This window comes from Mauremys reevesii, linkage group 17 (genome assembly GCF_016161935.1).
Source record: "Mauremys reevesii isolate NIE-2019 linkage group 17, ASM1616193v1, whole genome shotgun sequence".
Classification (NCBI taxonomy): Eukaryota; Metazoa; Chordata; order Testudines; family Geoemydidae; genus Mauremys; species Mauremys reevesii.
In genome coordinates, this window is record NC_052639.1 from 3101221 (window position 1) to 3121620 (window position 20400).

Genomic DNA, 20400 nt, shown 5'->3' on the forward strand with positions numbered 1-20400 from the left:
AATGTCTTTGTCAGGGAGGGAGTGGAGAATGTTACCTCTCATTGTACTTTCTTGGCTTCTTGCCACTATCCTAGTTCTATGAGGTGCCACTAAGACCTTCCCACCCACTAGATTTCTCACTGTGCAGTAGACTGACCTGGGACAGAGTTTGAGTCTAGCAGGCGGTGTCACTTACATGCAATGCTGACACATGGCCTAACACGCCAAGGCAAGACCACACCATTGTAGTTGGGTTTGATTTTCTCTCTAGTAGCAGCGATTGCCATTATTGTAATATGTTCTCATAAGAAAGGTCCCTGAAAGGTGTTGGGAGAAGATGTGGAAATAAAGAGGGCAGCCATCTTCATTGCGATGACGTCTGTTGTGATAGTAGACTGAACATAGTGGAAAGAGGCTAGGCAGCTACCAAAGATGGTGACAGGATTTAGTCTGGCTCTTATGTGGCTCCTAAACCTGCTGCTTCTGTGATGGTTCTGGGTCTGCAATGAGGATAATGACAATAGGTGTTTCCTGGATTCTTTCCGTGGCAGCTGTCTATTCTGGGAGTAGGATGTTGTCCTCTGCCTCTGTTCAGTTTGATATTTATATGGCTTTCAATAGTGATCCAGTACATAGATCCCTAAAGATTGTAATGTAGCCCCCCATCAGTCAATCTACAAATGGAGCAATTCATCTCTCCTGCTGCTGAAGAGATCCATCTCTTCAAAGGGGAGGTCCTCTTTGGCAGTTTGCACCTCTTTTGGAATGCCCAATACTGGCAGCCATGAGGACCTCTTCATGGTGATGGCAGAGGCACTGACCTCATAACCATCTTGGTTGCTCCAGCATGCATCCCCAATACTCTAGGACACATCCACGGCTGCTCGCAATGCTGTTCTAACCACCACCTGGTCCTCTTTTACAATCTCTTTCAGTTCCTCCCTATTCTCTTATGCTTTTTTGGACAGGAAGGGAGTGTTTTGGGGGTATGTGAGTGTTTGTTTTTAACATCCAATTTAAACCAGTGGAGAAGATGAAGTTTTTCAACAAAATTATGAAAAACACATTTTTTGAAGCTCTGAAGAAAGTAACAGGTCACACGCTCACTAGGTTCACCTTGCTGCTGGGGTGATAGACAGAACCAATAGGGGGTCATGACCCCTCTACCCCTTATTGCCCTCACATGGGGCACAACAAGATACTGAGCATGTGCGTGGCTGTGCAGAACACTGCTATTCAACAGACTGAGCTAAGGCACACAGGCATCGACTAAGGGATCCACCCTGTTACACACTGAAGAACTTCCACGAGTCCCAAAGATCATTCAAACACACACAACACCCTGCCTCCAAACCATTGTAACTGGTTAACCGCTTTGCTTTCAATCTTTTTATGAATCTGCTGATGCATCTGATTCATCACTATGCCAGTTCTCTTGCATGTTCATTCAGGGCCGCATGGTCGGCATTTAGGGGACACACGCAGGAGATGGAGAAATGGACGTATTTTGTCCATATGAAAAACAATTACATGTTCATAACTTGGAATCCATGTGAGATCCCCAACTCCTGAGGGATGTAGAGGCTCCATTATACATCCAGAACAAAAACCATCATACAAGTGAACCAATTTCACAGCCATTCCTTTTGTCTGCTTCCTGGGTGGGGGAAATCATGACTGACCTTTATATGTCTGTTCATAGCAGTAGACTGTGCCGCTCGCACCAGACCCTCTAATTCAGCACCACTGAAATTTTTGGTCTCCACAGACAATTCTTTAATATCTACATCTTCAGCCATCAGCTGGTGTTCCCGCATCCGGGCTGTGTGGATATGAAGAATCTGAAGTCGGCCCTTCTCATCTGGTAAACCTGAGAATTGTAAACAGAAAGTGTCAGTCCTTGGCCTCTGCTGTCTCAACGCAGCAACTTCAGGACAACAGTGTTACTGGCAGCCTCTCCTTACAGCTCCAACATGCAGGTGATTGCTCCATGAGCAGCCTCCATTCATGTACGCAGAAGAATACTCTACAATGACTTATCAGAGAACCTCAACAAACATTAAAGACACCTCAGCCCCCCTTGACTAGGGCTTGTGAACATGACCACTTAGTTCGTGGCAAGCTAGGGTGTGAACGTACCCTACACTAGATACCTATGTGCACCCTGATGCTGTGCACTAAAAGCTCCCTAGTGCACGTTAATTTACTGCCATTTCAAAGTGCAATAGATCAAAGCACAGTACAGAATTTTTCCTGTGCAGCAAGGTCCACACAGACACTTAGCGTGCGGCAAGCTAGAGTCACATCCCAGCTTGCTGCAAACTAAGTCTAGCAAGCCTTTAGCTAGAAAATCCCCTATTTACAGATGGAGAAAATGACACACAAAGTTAAGTGACTTGGTCATGCAGCAAGTCACTGGCAGAGAAGGAACTCCTGTATTCAATTCCTGAATCCCACCTGCCACGTGTCACATATGCAAGCAGGCTGGCCTCATGCATTCCTGCAGCCCAGAGTGAAAGTCATGCATTCGGCGGGGCTATGGGCAAGCAGGGGAGTTTGGGCTACAATTAAGGCTGCATGTCTGTCTTTTGCAGCGGCTGATGCAGCTAGCTCAGGGGCTGCCTGGACACTCAGGCAGCCCTTGGGCCCGCAGCAGCAGTTTGGGTGTGGGAGGGGGCTCAGGCGGTGTCAGGGGGTTGGGGTGCAGGGAGGCACTTACCTTGTAGGGAGGGCTCCCCAGAAGCAGCCGGCATGTCCCTGTAGCTCCAAGATGGAGGGGCCAGGGGGCTCTGTGTGCTGCCCCTGTTTGCAGGCCCCAACCCTGCAGCTCCCATTGCTATGGTCCGGCCAATAGATGCTGCAGAGCTGGAGCTCGTGGCAGGGGTGGCATGCAGCGTCCCCTGGCCTTCCCTCCCCCAGGAGCTGCAGGGACATGCCAGCTGCTTTCAGGGAGCTGCGTGGAGCCAGGTAGGGAGCCTGCCAGCTCCTCTAACGGCCCCCCGCCCCAAACACCAGCAGGGGTCCCAGGCCGCGCACCAGCACCGAGCCCCCCCCCCAGCACCAGCGGGGGTCCCAGGGGGAACCCTCTAATTTTTTCACCCATGTGCAGAATGAATTTTGTTATGTGCACCAATATAGAGGTGATGTGTGACACATCACCTTCATATTGGTGAACATTCATGTGATGGCGGTGGGGCCAAGGGGTTCGGCGCGTGGGAGGGGGCTGAGGGCTGGGGTGGGCCGGAGATGAGGGGCTTGGGGAGCAGGCTGTCCCAGGACTACGGCAGGAAGAGAGGACTCCCCCGCAGATCTCTCCCCCCACAGCAGCACCAGGCCAGGGCTGGGTTGGGGCACCTCTCCCACAGCCACAGCAGGTCCAGGCCAGGCTGGGCTGGGGCTGGGGGAGGGGCGCCTCTCTCCTGGCTGCAGCAGGTCCGGCCGGGCGAGAGGCACCTCTCCCTGCTGCAACCCTGAGTGCCTACGCAGCACTTAATAGGCTGCTGTGCAGCCGTGCAGCTTAGAGGGAACTTGGGTTCCAGCCCATGTGCCGCCCCCACCAGCACCCGCAGCCCAAGTTTTAGTCAGGGGTATATAGTCCACGTCATGTACAGGTCACGGACAGTGAATTTTCGCTTATTGCCTGTGATCAGTCCATGACTTTTACTAAAAATACCCATGACTAAAACAAAGCCTTAGTTATAATTCGTCCTGGTGGCTACAGTGGCACCTGCTAAACAGGAAGACAGGGGCCTCTCCACCTCCTCTCTGGCTGTTTTCTACCATTTGTTAAGGTTCCTGCCTGCCTATACCTGCTCCCAAGGGAATCTGTTGTCAATCCAATGCCTTTCACCAGCACTAAAACGACACTTTTGAAAAGCAGTGTTTCTGATTGTATGTAAATATACAAGCTAATTACATAATTTACACGTTTCAGAGTGGTAGCCCTGTTAGTCTGTATCAGCAAAAAGAACAGGAGTCCTTGTGTGGCACCTTAGAAACGAACACAGTTATTTGAGCATAAGCCTTCGTGGGCTAACACCCACTTCATCGGTCTCTAAGGTGCCACAAATACCCCTCGTTCTTTTTGATAATTTACATAAAATGTCACATATGGAGCTGCACCAAACTTTGCAGTTATGCATTGTAGCGATGGGCTATTGCCTACTGAGCACCAACTGGCCCACTTACCAATCTCCATTTTCACCTCCAATCTCCCAGGTCGCAACAGGGCCTCATCAATCAGGTCTGGTCTGTTGGTCATTCCTAAGAACAAAGGTGAAGCCAAAAGAAGCATTAGCTGAGACTAAGTTTCTATCTATCAGCCTTATAAAGCCAAGGAGAAGATTTTGAGAGAGAAAATAAAGAGGACTATTTAAAAAATCGCAGCACTTTTGGAGGTCTGAGTAATGTCATGTGGGTTGTCAGCAGCCAGGATTGAACCTAGCACCTCTGGATCTAAACACAAGAGTTCCAATTCCTGAATTACAAGACCCAGCTCAGTTAGCCAAGGCTGTAGCAGACTCACCAATCTCTGTCTGCCAGGTACCACTGGAGGGGGACAGAGCACCACACTGACTGGGTTACCCATGCTTCCCCACAAGACTGAACACGGGAACCCACAAGGCCCTCTGATGTCTTGGCTCACCCCAGATGGAGGCCTTTAAGAGCAAGGAAAACTAAAGCAAGCTGACATAACTAGAGAATGACTAGAGAACCGATTAAAGGGATATTCGAAAGTACCACAACACTAGTGCTGACGGTTTAGTTGGCAGAGGCACTATGGTATGAACAGGCACTTCAGACTTAATGCTCCTATCGCTGTTGGTCTCTCCAAGCTTATGAGGGTTGAGGCACGCTGGTGGAGAAGGCAGGGAAGCTCCCAGTGCCCCCGTCTGGCCTGTACCTGTCCTGAGGATAGAGAGCTTTGTCAGGACTAAATTCCTGACTGCTGCTGAAAGCCTCAGATTTCAAATGTTGAAGCCAAATATGTCGTTCCCACTCTGTCAAGACAGCCCCACCCTAGTTGTTTGTCATTTTATAGTGTCTGAGTCATGAAGTCTCTCCTTTTCAGCAGTGGGTTCTCAATCTTTATTTCATTGCTCTTCATACTTCGACATTCCTGTCAATACAAGTTTTTTCTTCTTGTGCATTTTATCTCAAAATGGAAGAACAAAATTTCTTCCCCTTTCTTACTAAGACCAGCAATTGGAGTCTCTTACATTACACCACAGTTTTCCTTGGACAAAAAGCTGCAATTCTGGGCATAGCTCATTTGAGTAAGTCCAGTTTTTGTTTCCAGAATGCCTTGCAGCAGCCCAACTGGAGTTATTTGTCAGCACGGTCTTAGTGGGAGGGGATTTTGCAGCTTCTATTAGAGCTAGCACAGTGGGAGGGGAGGCAGATAACACACATTTCCAAACCAAGGCATCCTGCCTGAGCTTCACTTTTAGAAACCGCGGCAGCACGTGTGAGGTTTTCATACCAATGACCAGGATGTTATTTAGCTGCTCCACCCCATCGATTTTAGACAGCAGCTGGTTAACAACGGTATCGTGGACTCCAGTGCTGCCCATCATGCTCCCTCTCTGCTTGCAGATGGCATCAATTTCATCGAAGATTATGATGTGGAGACCACTGTTTGCCCCAAGCTATTGGAAAGAAATAATATAAGAATGCCCAAAGTTATCAATGAAATTGACCAGACAAAACAGCTAATATTCCACCCTTTCTTGGCTCCTGTTGGTGAGAGAACACTGAGACGTTGGTATGTTTTTATCAGTGATCCCTACAAAATGCTGTGTGGCAGACACCCTGTAGGTCAAGTTCTTAACATTCCATCGCCTGGTCTACACTAGGATTTAAAGGAGGGAGAACGTGTGTTAGCTAACATGCTACCTCATTTTAGGTCTATATGAGATCATGTGTTAAACTGGCTCAGTTAAATTTAAGGCTCCCCCTTGGCTTTAACTTGACCAATTTAGCACGTTAAATGCAGCATGTGCCTTGTCTACATGAGAATTTTAAAATCTGTTAGCACATGTTAAGATAACTTCTTTAAGTAATAGTCTGAACAAGGCCCTGGATACCAGGAGGCCTTTAAGAGAAGTAAACATTTTTGTCACCTAGGGATTTTTTCTTATTTTCCTCCATATTTGAAATTCTCTAAAAAAGGCACAGGCTGCCATCCTAGTCTGACCACATTACAGAAGCATAATGCATTTACATTCTTATGATTTCAGGTGCTTTGCAGACATATGCGCTCTCCTTGTGTGTGCAAACAATGGGGTCATGGCACTCCTTGGGCTTGCCTATATGCAGACACGACCCTTGTGGCTTATGGGGAGTAGGTGTGTCTATATATTTCACACAAGCAAGAATAAATAGGTACATCAGTTCTGCCCTCCTGGACCATGAGCTAGATAATTAAGAAAAAGTGTTTACTTAGGTAACACCATCACTTTGAGATCCTGCGCACATTACAGCTTGAATCACAAAGCAAAAACTACATTCAAAAGTCTAGTCTAGTGCAGCTTTAGTAAACAAGACTAAAACCATCCAATCTAGTGTAGTTGAGGCCCTATACTCAACTCAACATCATCCCTCTGTCTAATGTGATAACTATGGAAAACCGCATCCCATCAATTCCAAAATTTCAGGGAAAAATTCTAGACATCAATGGACACAACCCTAGTGATTCTGCTGCAAACAGGAACACTGGAAAAGCCCAATTCAGAAGAAAATCTGATACTGCAGGCAGAAGAATCTCTCTGTTGCTCCCTGTTCAGAAGCAGCATCTTAACTTGCCGCTTGGGGAGCTTGTCAGCAGCCTGAGCTCTAACAGAAATAAGAAAGCCTTGCGAGGTTGGCTTATAAAGGAGGAAGCAGCAGGGACCCAGAAAGGACTTGGGAGCGAGTGCTAATAGTGAAGGGAAGAAGCAGGGACCAGCAGGGTCAAAGCAGGGACCCCAAGAGCGGGGGGTGAGTTGGGGTTTTTTAGATTTTAAGGCCAGAAAGGAACGTTACACCTTATAGCTTATAGTAATACCCTGCACCTTACAGTAAGTGGAGTTGCAAATGTGTGCTCCCCATCTTCATCCATTATGGGTGTGCATGCGCTCTGCACATCTGAGACCAGAAGATTCTTGCTGGAAGATGCGCCTGCTAGCAAGAATCTTCCAGTCTCAGTCGCATAAAGTGAGTGCATGAGCACCAATGCTGGAATACACACAGGGACCATCAGTCAAAGAAGAAGGGACCACTGTGATCAACAAGAATAACCTCGATTTAAAAATTGCCAGCGATGAATAAACCACTATGACCCTTGGTAAGTTGTCCAAATGGTTAATTACCTACACTGATAAACTGTACGTTACTTCTAGTCTGAATTCGTCTCGCTTTAACTTGCAGCCCTTGGATTTTGTTACACCATTGTCTGGTCTCTAAGGTGACCTGATTACAGTGTATGAGTACCTTCACAGGGAGACTGTACCATGTATAAAAGGACAAGTGTAGCAGAAACATTTCTATTCCTCAGGCAGGTATTTATAGACTTTGGTCATGTCATTGCTTAACCTTCTCTTTGTTAAGCTAAATAGATTAAGCTCCTTAAGACTAACTTTATACAGCAGGTTTTCCAATCCTTTCATCATTTTCGTGGTTCTGCTCTGAACCCTCTCCAATTTATCAACATCCTCCTTGAACTGTGGACACCAGAACTGGACACACGCGCCAAATACAGAGGGAACAGAACTTCCCTATTCCTACTCGATATTCCCATTTATGCATCCCAGGATCGCATTCACCCTTTGGGCACAGCTCATGTTTAGCTGGTTGTTTTGGGAAGTTCAATGGCCTGTGCTATCCAGGAGGCCAGTCTAGATGATCACAATGGTCCCTTCTGGACTTGGAATCTACGAGTTATCCACCAGGACCCCGCAAGACCTTTTCAGAATCACTGATTCCCAGGATAGTAGCCCCCATTCTGTAAGTAGGGTCTGTATTCTGAGTTCCTAGATGAATTCGACTTTTACATTTGGGGAGTGGTGATAAGAGAAACAGTGATGTGGGGTGGGGAGGGGGAGAATGGAAGGGAGCCCCACGTATGTGGCAGAGAGGGAAAAGTGGGACACATACAGCCTTGCGTGGGGGGAATTGGGGACACAGAGCCCCAGCATGGGGTTGGGTGGAGTTACAGAGAGGGTGCCACACAGGGAACTCATGGGGCAACAGACGGATGAAAGGAGCCCCTGGAGCGTGCAATGCGCTCGGCCTATAGAAGCTCGAATCTGTGCAACACCCTATGGTAGATGAGGCCTATAAACTGTTTGTTTCACATGACACTGTCCCCAATTACCTCTTCTTAAGCACATTTTTAAAGGAGAATATTAATCCAAACCAACTTGGCCAAACTCTAAATACACAATAAATACCTCAATCTAACCCTCAATCGCTCAAACATCCACCAGATGCCAGTGGGAGAGAATAAGGCAGCATCTTTTTTCTGCCCATATTTACACTGCCAAGCCATTTTCTCCCCTCCAAAATCCTGCTTCAAAAGACAATCTTTTGTGTCTAGCAAGGAGCTGGAGACAATGTGAACAGTATGTGTGAATATGCTGTCGTGCTGGCAATCTGCCCCCAGCACAAGTCATTACATTTGTGACCTTTCCAAGACTTTCCTAATCTCATAACTTGTCATCAGGACCACCTCCGCCAGCCAGCATAAGGTCTATTTTAACAGGTGTGTACCTCAAAGGAGAAAGAGCTCACAGATACCAATTTTATAGCAATAAACTGGAGAGGAAGGGACTTGCAGGGGCTCAAATTAACACTCTCCTGATATCCCTACAGCTGTAGCTGATCAGTATATTTTCCAGAGGAAAGGACAAATCCTTATAAACTTCAAATTCTGCCTCGCCTTCAGCAAAGGATCTTGTCAAAATCACAGAGATGACACTTTTCCTGTAGCAGGAACAAACTACCAAGAGCCACCTCAAACGGTCTATTTCTGCTGCATCACATATAAACAGTATTTACACTTTTAAGCTATGGCTGGCTATTAAAAACTGCCTTCCATGGTGGCTGTACAGAAAATTTAACAGGTACAGAAAAAGTTAACTCACCCCCTTGTCCCCTGTATCCACTCCCCATCCTAATGGGGCAATCCAATTTACCAAAATTAGTTTTGCATTGCTTAGTCCTGCTTGCTAGCCAGGATTTTTGGTGGAAAAAATTAGTGACAGATGAAGGTATCATACAATCTTGGACAAAGAATATGAGAGCCCAAACTTCGATGGTGCAGCATATTGAGGGGAAATGTTAATTTGAGGCATTTATGCTTACTGGGCATTTGTGTCTTTATCCTGTGACTGCTGAAGTCAGTGGCAAAGCTCCCACCAACTTCAAAGGGTCCGAGAGCAAAATTTGGGACCCATTTCCTTGCCTTGATGCTGTCTGAAGCAGATACCAGACAGCATGATACAATACAGTCATGAAAAATATGATGTAAAACCAGTACAAAAAACCCCACAAGAATACTTCCAAATGCTCCCACATTTACCAGGAAGCTGCCAATAACATCCTAACTGAGCGTGGCCACAAAACTTGGGACAGGGAAGCTTCTTGTCCAAGATGGCTACCACTACTCCAGTGTGAGGGCTATCTCCTCTCGCCATAGGAGCTAAGTGTTGTAAGCTCTTACAGATAGGGTGACCAGGTGTCTGGTTATCGACTGTAACACCCGGTTGAAAAGGGATCCTGGCAGCTCTGGTTAGCACTGCTGACTGTGCCATTTACTGTCCAGTTGGCAGCACCATGCAGCAGGGCTAAGACAGGCTCCCTGCTAGCCTCCACACCGTGCAGCTCCTGGGAAGCAGCCAGCATGTTCCCGCTCCAGCTCCACACACTGCCCCTGCCCCAAGCGCTGCTCCTGCAGCCCCCATTAGCCAGGAACCGTGGCCAATGGGAGCTGCGGGGGTGGCACCTGTGGACCGGGCAGAGCCGCCTGGCCGCACCTCCACAAAGGAGCAGGAAGGGGAACATGCTGCTACTTCCAGGAGCTGCTTCAGGTAAGCGCCACCTGAAGCCTACACCTTTGACCCCCTCCAGGGCCCCAACCACCTGCCCCAGCCCTGGTCCCCCTCCCGCCCTCCGAAACCCTCAGCATCAGCCCAGAGCACACTCCTGTAACCCAAACCCCTCATCCCCAGCCCCACCCAGAGCCTGCACCCCCAGCTGGAGCCCTCACTCCCTCCGCGCCCCAATCCCCTGCCCCAGCCTCTGAAACCCTCAGCGCCAGCCCAGAGCCCCCTTCTGCACCCAAAACCCCTCATCCCCAGCCCCACATTAAAGCCTACATGCCTAACCAGAGCCCTCACCTCCCCTGTACCCCAATCCCCTGCCCCATCCCAGAGCCCCCTCCCATACCCTGAACCCCTCATTTCTGGCCCCACCCCAGAACCCGCACCCCTAGCCCAGAGCCCATACCTCCTCCCACACCCCAACCCCCTGCCTCAGCCCGGAGCCCCCTCCCACACTCGAAGCCCTCAGCTCCACTCCCTAAGCCTGGAGCTCCCTCCTGCACCCCAAACCCCTGCCTTAGCCTGGAGCCCAGTCCCATATTCTGAACCCCTTGGCTCCACCCCCCAAGCCCAGAGCCCCCACCCCCAGCCGGAGCCCTCGCCCCACACCCCAACCCCCTCAGCCAGCCTGGTGAAAATGAGCGAGGGTGGGGAGAGCAAGCCACAGAGGGAAGGGGGATGGAGTGAGCGGGGGCAGGGCCTCGGAGAAGGGGCAGGCAAGGGTGGGGTCTCAGAGAATGGGCGGGGCAAGGGTATTCAGTTTTGTATGAGTAGAAAGTTGACAACCCTACTTCCAGATCAAATCATGACTCAGCGCATAAGTGAAACTGCAGTACTTTTAGGTACAGAGACAGCCTGGAAGGGACAGAATGGGGATCGTTTTATTGTTAATAGGGGAAACTATTGCCATTCAGATTCACAAAGTGACTCCCAGGAGTAATAACACCACATGCTGATCAGTGAGTCACTCTCTCAATGCACAGGGTAATAATCTTCCAATTAGTCCTAGATTCCAAGACCAGAAGGGACCACTGTGATCATCCAGTCTGCATAGCACAGACCATAGAAAGTCCACAAAATAATTCCTAAAACAGATCTTTTAGACAAACATCCAATCTTGATTTCAAAATAGTCAGTGATGGACAATCCAACATGACCCTTGGTAAGTTGTTCCATTGATTAATTATAATCACTTCAAAAAATTATGCCTTATTCCACTCTGAATTTGTCTAGCCTCAACTTCCAGCCATTAGATCATGTTAAATCTTTCATAGACTGAAGAGCCCTTTGCCATATATTTGTTCCCCATGTTGGCGCTTACAGACTAATCAAATCACCCCTGAACCTTCTCTTTGTTAAATAGGTTGAGTTCCTTGAGTCTATCACTGTGCCGCAGGTTTTCTAATCCTTTAATCATTCTCTTCTCTGAATGCTCTCCAATTTGTCAACATCCTTCTTGAATTACGGACACCAGAACTGGACACAGGATTCCAGCAGCAGTCACACCAGTGCCACATACAGAGGTAAAATAACCTCTCTACTCCTACTGGAGATTCATCTGTGTATGCATCCCAGGATCACATCATCTCTTTTGGCCACAGCTTCACACTGGGAGGTAATGCTCAGCTGAACGTCTACCATGACCCCCAAATCTTTTTCAGAATCATTGTTTCCCAAGATAGAGCCTCCCATCCTGTAAGTAAAGCCTACAGTCTTTGTTCCAATGGCAGATATGGACATTTATATTAAAACACGTTGTGAGCTTCCACAAGCTCACCAAGCGATCGGATTGCTCTGAATCAGTGACCTGCCCCTTAATTATATATCACTCCCCCAATTTTTGTGTCACCTGCAAACTTTATCTGTGATGATTTTATGTTTTCTTCCATATTATTAATAAAAAGGCTAAATAGCCAAGAACCAATGGGGGGGGGCACTAGAAACACTCCTGTTGGATGTGCCATTTCATATCTTGTAGTATTTTAATCAAAATGTCATGCAGTACCAAGTCAAATGCCTTATAAAAGTTCAAGTATTTTACATTAACACTATTAACTTTATCAACCAAACTTGTAATCTCATCAAAAAAAAGAAATCAAGTTAGTTTAACAGGGTTTATTTTTCATAAATCCATGTTGACTGGCATTAATTATATTACCCTCCTTTAGTTCTCTATTAATCAAGTCCCCTTATCAACCACTCCATTATCTTACCCGTTTACCCTTTTTAAATATTGGCACAACATTAGCTTTCTTCCAGTCTTCTGGAACTTCCCTGGTGTTCCAAGACTTACTGAAAAGTAAACCTTCAGTCATTCTTCATACATTGGCATATTGACTTTGCTACTTATTTTATTTTTGCATTACCCTCCTTTGCTCCTCTTCTGCATCAGCAAAGAGCTTGCGGATGTTGGCCTCAGACTCTCCTACATATTTGTTGAGGATTTCTGGACCGTTGACCACCTTTGGTTCTCTGGCATTCAGCATCTTGCCAATCTGTCTAGCCATCAGTGTTTTACCACAGCCTGGCGGTCCATATAGCAGGATGCCTTTCACGTGCTTGCAGCCTAGGGAAAAAAAAGACACATAAGCAGCAGGGTAACTGAAAGATTAAAAAAAAGTAACTGTTCATGGGAAAAGGAAGTTTTTGTGTGAGCATAACCTGAGCTGGTCAAGGCCGCTGCATTTACCTATGCAGTTTGAATAGGAGCAGGGAGAAGAGAAAATGTGTTGCTAAAAATGGCTCCTGTACCTGACACACTGGGCCTTTCCTTGTTCTGATTCTGGAAACTCTTAATAGATTAATACATTTTTAAGGTCAGTAGGGACCATTAAATCCTCTAGCCTGACTTCCTGCATAACGCAGGCCAGAGAATTTCAAACAGTGATTCCTGCATCGAGCCCAGAACTTTTGGTTGAGTTACTGTTTTCTTTGGTTTGTCTTGATTTAAAGATTTCAGCTGATGGAGAATCCAGCACGTCCCGGGGAAGTTGTTCTCGTGGTTATTGTCTTCATTTTTAGTTTGAATTTGTCCACCTTTAGATTTCAGCCATTGTGTGCTAGATTAAAAAGCCTCCTACTTTCCTTCTCCCCAGGTAAATATTTCAAGTCACCATTTAATCTTCTTTTGGATGAATTACAGTGAGCGTCTTAAAATTTCTCTAACCGTAAGGCAGGTTGCTCAAATGAGTCCGGTTTACCATGTGATCCCGATTGCTCGTACAACTGACTTATCATTTACCAGTCACAAAATATATATCATAGAATATCAGGGATGGAAGGGACCTCAGGAGGTCATCTAGTTCAACCCCCTGCTCAAATCAGGGCCAATCCCCCAGTTTGTGTCATCTGTAAACTTTACTAGCAATGATTTGATATTTTCACACTACGCATAATTAGACTGTGGAACACATTGCCACAAGATATCACTCAGGCCAAGAATTTGGTAAGATTCAAAAGAGGGTTGGACATTTCTATGGATACCAACACTATCCAGTGTTATAGTTAACATAGTAATTTCTGGAAAGAATATAAAACTAATGCTTCAGAGCTTAAGCCCTCTATTAGGTATTAGGTTTAGGCAGATTATCCTACATCTACATACTACAGAGTTTCTTGCTCCTTCCTCTGAAGCATCTGGTGAAGGCCACATTCTGAGTCAAGGCACTAGATGGTCCATGGGTCTGATCCAGTCTGACTATTCCTATGTTCTTTCACGTCACTGTTAAAGATATTTAACAGCATTAGGCCAAGAGCACATCCATGCAGGATCCCAGTAGAAACAGCACTGGATCCATCTAGTTTGACTGCCTACATAGCACAGGCCAGAGAATTTCACTCAGTGACTCCTGCATCAAGCCCAGAACTTATGGTGGGCCTAGAACACAGAGTTTAGAAAGCCAACCGCTCCTGATTTAAAGTTTTTAAGTGATGGCAAATCTATCACTCTGTGCTACGCATTTGAATATAGTTGGTTCAAACATAGCTAATGACCCATATGAGAGAAAAATATGTATGCAATAAGATACTATGATGATCGGTGGCAGTATAAATCTTAAGACAGGTAAGTAAAAATGGGCATCTGGTCAAAATAAAACTTTTATATACAAATATGGAAAGCTTAAAAGTAAAAATAGATGAACTAGAGCGCCTTGCAATGGAAGACCATGATATATTATGGAAAGACGGCAGAATTAAAAAAAAAATCTATGGGATACTGTAATACCTGGCTATAGACTAGGCTGAAGAAGTGGGGGAGGAATGTTGGGTTGAAAAAGATTCTACAGAACAGTGAGATAAACATTCTGAGTGTTGGGACCCACCCAGCTAAATCAGGACAGATACAAATACCAAGTTGCAAAAATATTCATAGGGCTACACACACTGCCTCGAAACAAAGAAAAGGAAATTGCCTGCAAAATGTCAAGAGAGATTAAATAGGCAACATCGTCTAAGAAAATGAGGCTAATGGAGTTCAACTACCCCCAGATAAACTGGCCAAATGGCACAATGGGACAAAGCTGACAGTAGCAACAGTGTGAAACGTTAAATGATTGCTTAGAACAGCTAGTTCTAGAGCACTCAAGGGAAGAGGCTTAAACAACACTCACAAATTAATTCAAGAATTAACTGGAGCTGAGCCACTAAGTAAGAGCAACCACAATAGATTCAGGTTCAGCATACACAGGGGGAAACGGGCCATGTGCCCAGGGCCCTGCAGAAAGGAGACCACAGCAGCGATGTGTGAAAAAGTATTTTATCCAGGCTCTGATGAATACCGAGTCTGAAGTGCTTCAGGAAATTGAATTTGCAAATGTCATTTGTGACTTTGCTGCTCGCAAATCTAGAAAGTGATGCTTTTAAAGCAGCAAAATATATATAAATGTTCTTCTATTACCCCTATGTTGTGTTTTGGTTCACAATAAAATTTTAAAGACAATAACTGCTATTTATTTTCTACTGTAACATAAGAGGGGCGCCAAATTTGCAGGGGCCTGCAAAGTCATTAAGATGGCCCTGCCTAGGGAGATGTGATAAATTGATCGAACCTGAACATTAAAGGAAGATTTCATTACATTAGGAGGCTTCTCAAAAAGGCCCTAAAGGAAGAAGTAAAACCCTTAGATGTAGCATGGCTGCAACTTATGAAAACACGAACAATCTTAGCAGCACAGATATAGCTGAGGAAAATTGGTACCAGACAGGCAAGAAATAAACCAAAGTAGCTTATACAGCAAGAAAGTTATTTGTTTAAGCCCAAAAGAGATCTTTCAAAGTGAGGAATTTTAACCCTAGCAACACAACTGAGTGTCTTTTTGTCACCCAAGAAAGCTGAACTACTCCAGGATCAATAGGAAGAATTAACCAATCCCCACTATGAACGCAGCACAGGACACACTGTTATTGAATACATACAAACACATTTAATGCAACATTTATGGATGAGATTTTACATGCACAAGCAAGTCCCAAGGCTTCCCACAGTAACCCAAAACCAGCAGTCCAGCAAAGATGCAGGATTTAGGGGCTCAGATGGCATGGTGATGCACTCAGTGTCAACACACAAAAGTCTCAGCTAGCTATTCCAGTCACTGTAATTGAAAATTAAACCTATCGCAGCTCCACCATATGCAGCGCTGTGAAAAACTACACATGTACTAGGGATTACTGCAAGAGCCCAAATCTTCAGCTGATGATGACATGCGGGGGGCAAAGCGAAAGACTCACACAAATGGATTTAAAACAGCAGAATGCAACTTTATGAACTGTAATATTAAAGACAGGCACTGACACTCTCCAAACTACCAGGCATTAAGTAGCTCCAGCGAAGGGTTAAATGGCCGCACACCATAAAACCAAGGCATGAAGGAGCCTTCCTTGGCTAAACCCATGCCATTCAGTATGTGATTTAGTCCACTACTGAATCTCACCACCCTCCCCATGTGCCAGGAGGCTGGGGCACGACCACTCAGGAGCTCAGAATGTGCAGACTTAAGACCTCACAGGCTAACAGAATCCCTTTCAGCCCCTCACCCATACTTGGACATTTGACATGTATTGCTCCCCACATCTTCCCTACCCTTCTCTATCCTGAAAACAGTGCTCCTGTCTCATCCTTATTATCCCCATCCACCAGGTCTCCAAGACCCTCGGGATATGTCTACACAGCAGCTAGACTCCCACGGCTGGCCCATGTCAGCCAGCTCCAGCTCGAACTGCAGGGCTGTTTCATTGCTGCGTAGCTTGCGGGAGCCCAAGCTATGAGAGCCTCTCACTGCTAAGGGTCCTAGAGCCCGGAAGTCTACACAGGAATGAAACGGCCCTGCAGCCTGACTGAACTGCCAAGGGCCAGCGACGGGTGTCTAGTTGCTGTGTAGACGTACGCTCAGAGGAAAGAGGAAAAAACCTACAGGACACCTTGCCAATCTTGCCCAGCAGAAGAAAGTTCTTTCTGGACCCCATAAGACAATTGGGTTAGACCGACAGCAAACGTGGAATCCCAGCTATGACACTCCCACCACCTATAAGCAGGGGAGCTTTTAGCAGCAAGAATAGCTGCTGTGGGCTTGGGAATGCCTGAACACATGGATTCACTGGAGCCAGCGCCACTCCATGCACCCCATCCCCCACTCACTCATGATCCCACGCAAACATTCTGAGCAGGGGGAGAGTAAATGGTGGGGGGGGGGAGTCGACTGATGCTGGAAATCTAACCTTGATGAATTAACTAAGTTAATTTGCTTTGTATTCCCAGTGGAAAATTGGGAGGCCAAAACTACTTGGGAAAATTGGTACTGATATATTTGAACACGTTTCAGAATTATGTTTGAGTCCTAGTAGATTAGATCAGTCTAAAAACATATTTAGAAACCTCTGAGTGTTTAATTGTTCTATGGAGAAAAAGCCATTAGTCATTGGAACCAGTTCAGTGCCAGATATAGCTAACTACACAGATCATGTTTATTTTCAGAGATTAGTTTCCTTTTATCCATGTTGACTTTCTGCTTTATTGTTAGATTATTTTTTCTAGTGTAAACCCCATATTAAAACTCTTGCAGCATTTAATATACTGGTGAATAGAGAAGTAAGTTGGCCATCTTTTTAAGGTGACAAACTGGCGCCCACAGGATCTGAGTTCAATTTCTAGTGCTGCCACAAACTGAGCAATCTTGGGCAAGTTGTGTTAATTTCAATTTGAATAAATGTGCATTGCAAGGCATTGTCCTTGATCTGTGTTAGTTTGTTTCCCCGCTGTGTTTTTCTTGCGCCTGTCTTATGTTTTCATGTTGTACCTATACAACAGTGAATAAAAAATTCTGCAGCTTCAAAATAGAAGAATACCAAAATGAAGACTATCCAGCCCTCTCAAGCAACCTCAGAAAACTACCATTCAGTTTTGTTACACATAGCAACAAAACAAATTTTCTGGGCTGAGAAAACAATGAAACTGTTTTGCCACAACAAAGATGTTATCAAGAAAGCTGGATTCAGAAAAAACAAAACACTGGTAGCAAAGACCATTTTACACAGGAACCAGCAAGGCAATGATAAGTTACAAGTGATTCCTGTCCAATTAGTGTCAGGAGAGGAACTGTTCATACATCTGTGGGAGAATATGATCTCCTGTGTAGCCAAGAAGTGTGAGGCAGGATTTGGATGATGAATGATGCTTCAAAGGGGAATCCCAAGCACAAAAACCAAACACACTTAGATGGCTCCACTGTGCTCAGAGCTGAGGAAGGCAAACAAAAGGCTACTGGCAAGTCAGGGCACGTGTACACAAACAGATTTGAGAGTTTCCTGCAACAGCTGTATTGAATGCTTGCATTCTTATGTAGAACACCTGCAAAAAGGGGCATGACGAGGGGAGACAAGCTTCTCAGAGTAGCCAAGTTCTCTCTCTTTGGACCAATTCATTTTCTGTAAGGTTGTCATTTTATGCGCTTTTTGTAGAGCTTTTAGGGACATCTGGAGTTTTGAGCCCAGTTCCACCTATCATCATCATCATCCTTGCTACAAACCTGTCACATGCTTTTAGATATGGGTTGATGATTTCTCTTCTGCAGCTATAAGGAAGGGAAACCTCTTGTTCCCCATGAAATTTACACATAAGGCCTCATTTCACCTCACCATTTGTGACAGGAATAATGGCATTGGGGGGCGGCGGGGGGAATGCACCAAAAAGGAATTTTACTTGCCCATAGCTGAAGTTCTGAGAAAATACCACAAAGACTATTCTCTATGGAAAACCAAGAGCCAAAACCTACCCAGGGACTCCAACAGGTTTGCAGGAGAGTTAGTTTGGGGTGGCGGGATATCAGACAGCGGCTCAGCAAGGGGAGCAGTTTCCTCCTCTCTCTAAGCAACCACAGACAGTTCACTTTTCATAAGACTCATTTGACATTGTTTGAATCAGGGAAATAGGAAAAATCAGAGCTCCTGAGCTGCCACTTGGCAGCATTAGTTTAGTCATGTGGGATTTATAGGCACGTTTCCCATGTAAAGGGCCAACCGCACAGAGAGCAGTTCAGAGGGAAAAGTGAAGTCTCTAGACACAGGGATGGCGCATGGCATGTTATTTATATTTTCATGGCACCTAGGTACCCCCGTCAAGGACCAGGGTCCCTTTATGCCAGGCTCTGTACAAACACACACCAAAAAGACAGTCCCTGCCCCAAAGGGCTGACAACCTAAGTATACAACAAGAGACACCAGATAGCTCCGGACAGACTGGGGAGCACAAGGAAACAAGACAACAATGCTGGTCAGCATGACAGGCCATGGTCTCAGCACACCAGCTGCCTAGCCACTGTCAAGCTTTACATCACAGACCATGGCCACTCACCACTATTGCAGAGTGGCAGGTTCCAATACACCAAACTCCATTTGGACACAACTAGAAAGCTATCTACTGAGCATTATGAGCCCAGGACCCGGAAGTACTTAGTCCTGTCCTGAGTGCAGGGGACTGACCTAGATGACCTCTCGAGGTCCCTTCCGGTTCTATGATTCTAAGATCCGGTTCTATGATTCTGCTCCAACACTAACTCCTTCTGTGGCCTTGGCAAGTCACTTCCCATTTCTGCCTCTGCTTTCGCCATCTGACAATTGAGGACATTACTAATCATCTGCACTTCACGGGGATGTTTGTGTTGCTGAATCGCACTACGTGAGTGCTAAATTCTCTCCCTCTGAAGTGAGAACATTTCTTCTGGAAGCCAAAGCAATGAATTCCTTTCAAACAGAAATGCTACGTGCTGTTACAATCAGAAGATTTTCTTGCACAACTACAACTACACCTGGCCAAAATTTAAAAACATTTAAAACAAACAGGCCCTGGTTAAATAGACAGGTGATGACAGACTACAAATGTTACATCTTAAATCACAACTCAGTTCCACACACAAAGCAGGAGTTTTGATTAAGTTTTATCTCCATTTTGCAATTTATCCAGATCAGACCAGTGTGGCCAAATGTCAACACTATTAAGTAGAACTTATAAACTCAAATTATTCTCTGACCAAGCATTTCTAACTGGCTAGGCTTAGCATCAGGACTACCACTAAATCTAAGGTCATTCATGTAATGGATACTGGATTATCATGCAATTTAATTACCTATTCAGACAAGCAATAGGCATGCCATGGGGAACTGCAAAGCAAGGAAACTACTCAGGTAATGAACTTGGGGAAAACTGATGACGAAGATCCCAAAAGACAATGGCAGAGCCGCCACTGTAATGGCACTGTGACAGAAATCATAAATGGAGACTCAAGCCAGAATGACATTTAGCCACAATGAGACTAAGTTTAATAACCATGTATTTATCTCTCTTAATACTACCTCTTCTCAAAAGATCAACACAAAATTGCCTTAGCGGGTAAGGGGCTTTCCTACTTATGGCATAATTCCTCCTTGAATTAAAATCAAAGAATTCTGGTATGAGGTTACCATTCAGGTGCACCTACATGAAATCTACATCTGCACACAATGTACCGGGTCTTGTGTACAGTGGGAGAAAGATGATGTATATATTGATCTTCAAGCCAGTTAGTGTATGATTAGGGATCCAAGACTTTACCTGCCATACAGAAAAGATTTTCCATTAACACACAAATCTCCCCCTCCACTCCCATGTAACGTAAGCCTTCCATTATTCCTGCCTAGATCCACTGCCTTCAGTTGACCCCTATATAAGATTTAAATGCTACTGACATGAAGTTAAACTGCTTCTTCCTCAGAAAGTAGGAACATGCACAGGGCTATATCTTAAGCAGCCAGCAGAGGTTTTAATTTAAATGGATCCTGCAGAACAGACTGACAAAACAAATCACATATTTCT

The 20400-nt window shown here is 45.5% G+C and overlaps 1 protein-coding gene across 3 annotated transcripts in view; it reads right to left on the reverse strand.

The window, feature by feature from the left end:
* NSF (N-ethylmaleimide sensitive factor, vesicle fusing ATPase) overlaps positions 1 to 20400 on the reverse strand; it is a 149140-nt gene that overhangs the window by 62669 nt on the left and 66071 nt on the right. For all 3 annotated transcript variants that reach the window (XM_039504284.1, XM_039504283.1, XM_039504285.1), the window contains exons 9-12: positions 12425 to 12624; positions 5462 to 5627; positions 4168 to 4242; positions 1662 to 1849 (exon numbers count right to left, since the gene is read on the reverse strand). In XM_039504284.1, coding sequence (XP_039360218.1) covers positions 1662 to 1849; positions 4168 to 4242; positions 5462 to 5627; positions 12425 to 12624 — 629 coding nt within the window. The remainder of the gene's footprint in view (positions 1 to 1661; positions 1850 to 4167; positions 4243 to 5461; positions 5628 to 12424; positions 12625 to 20400) is intronic.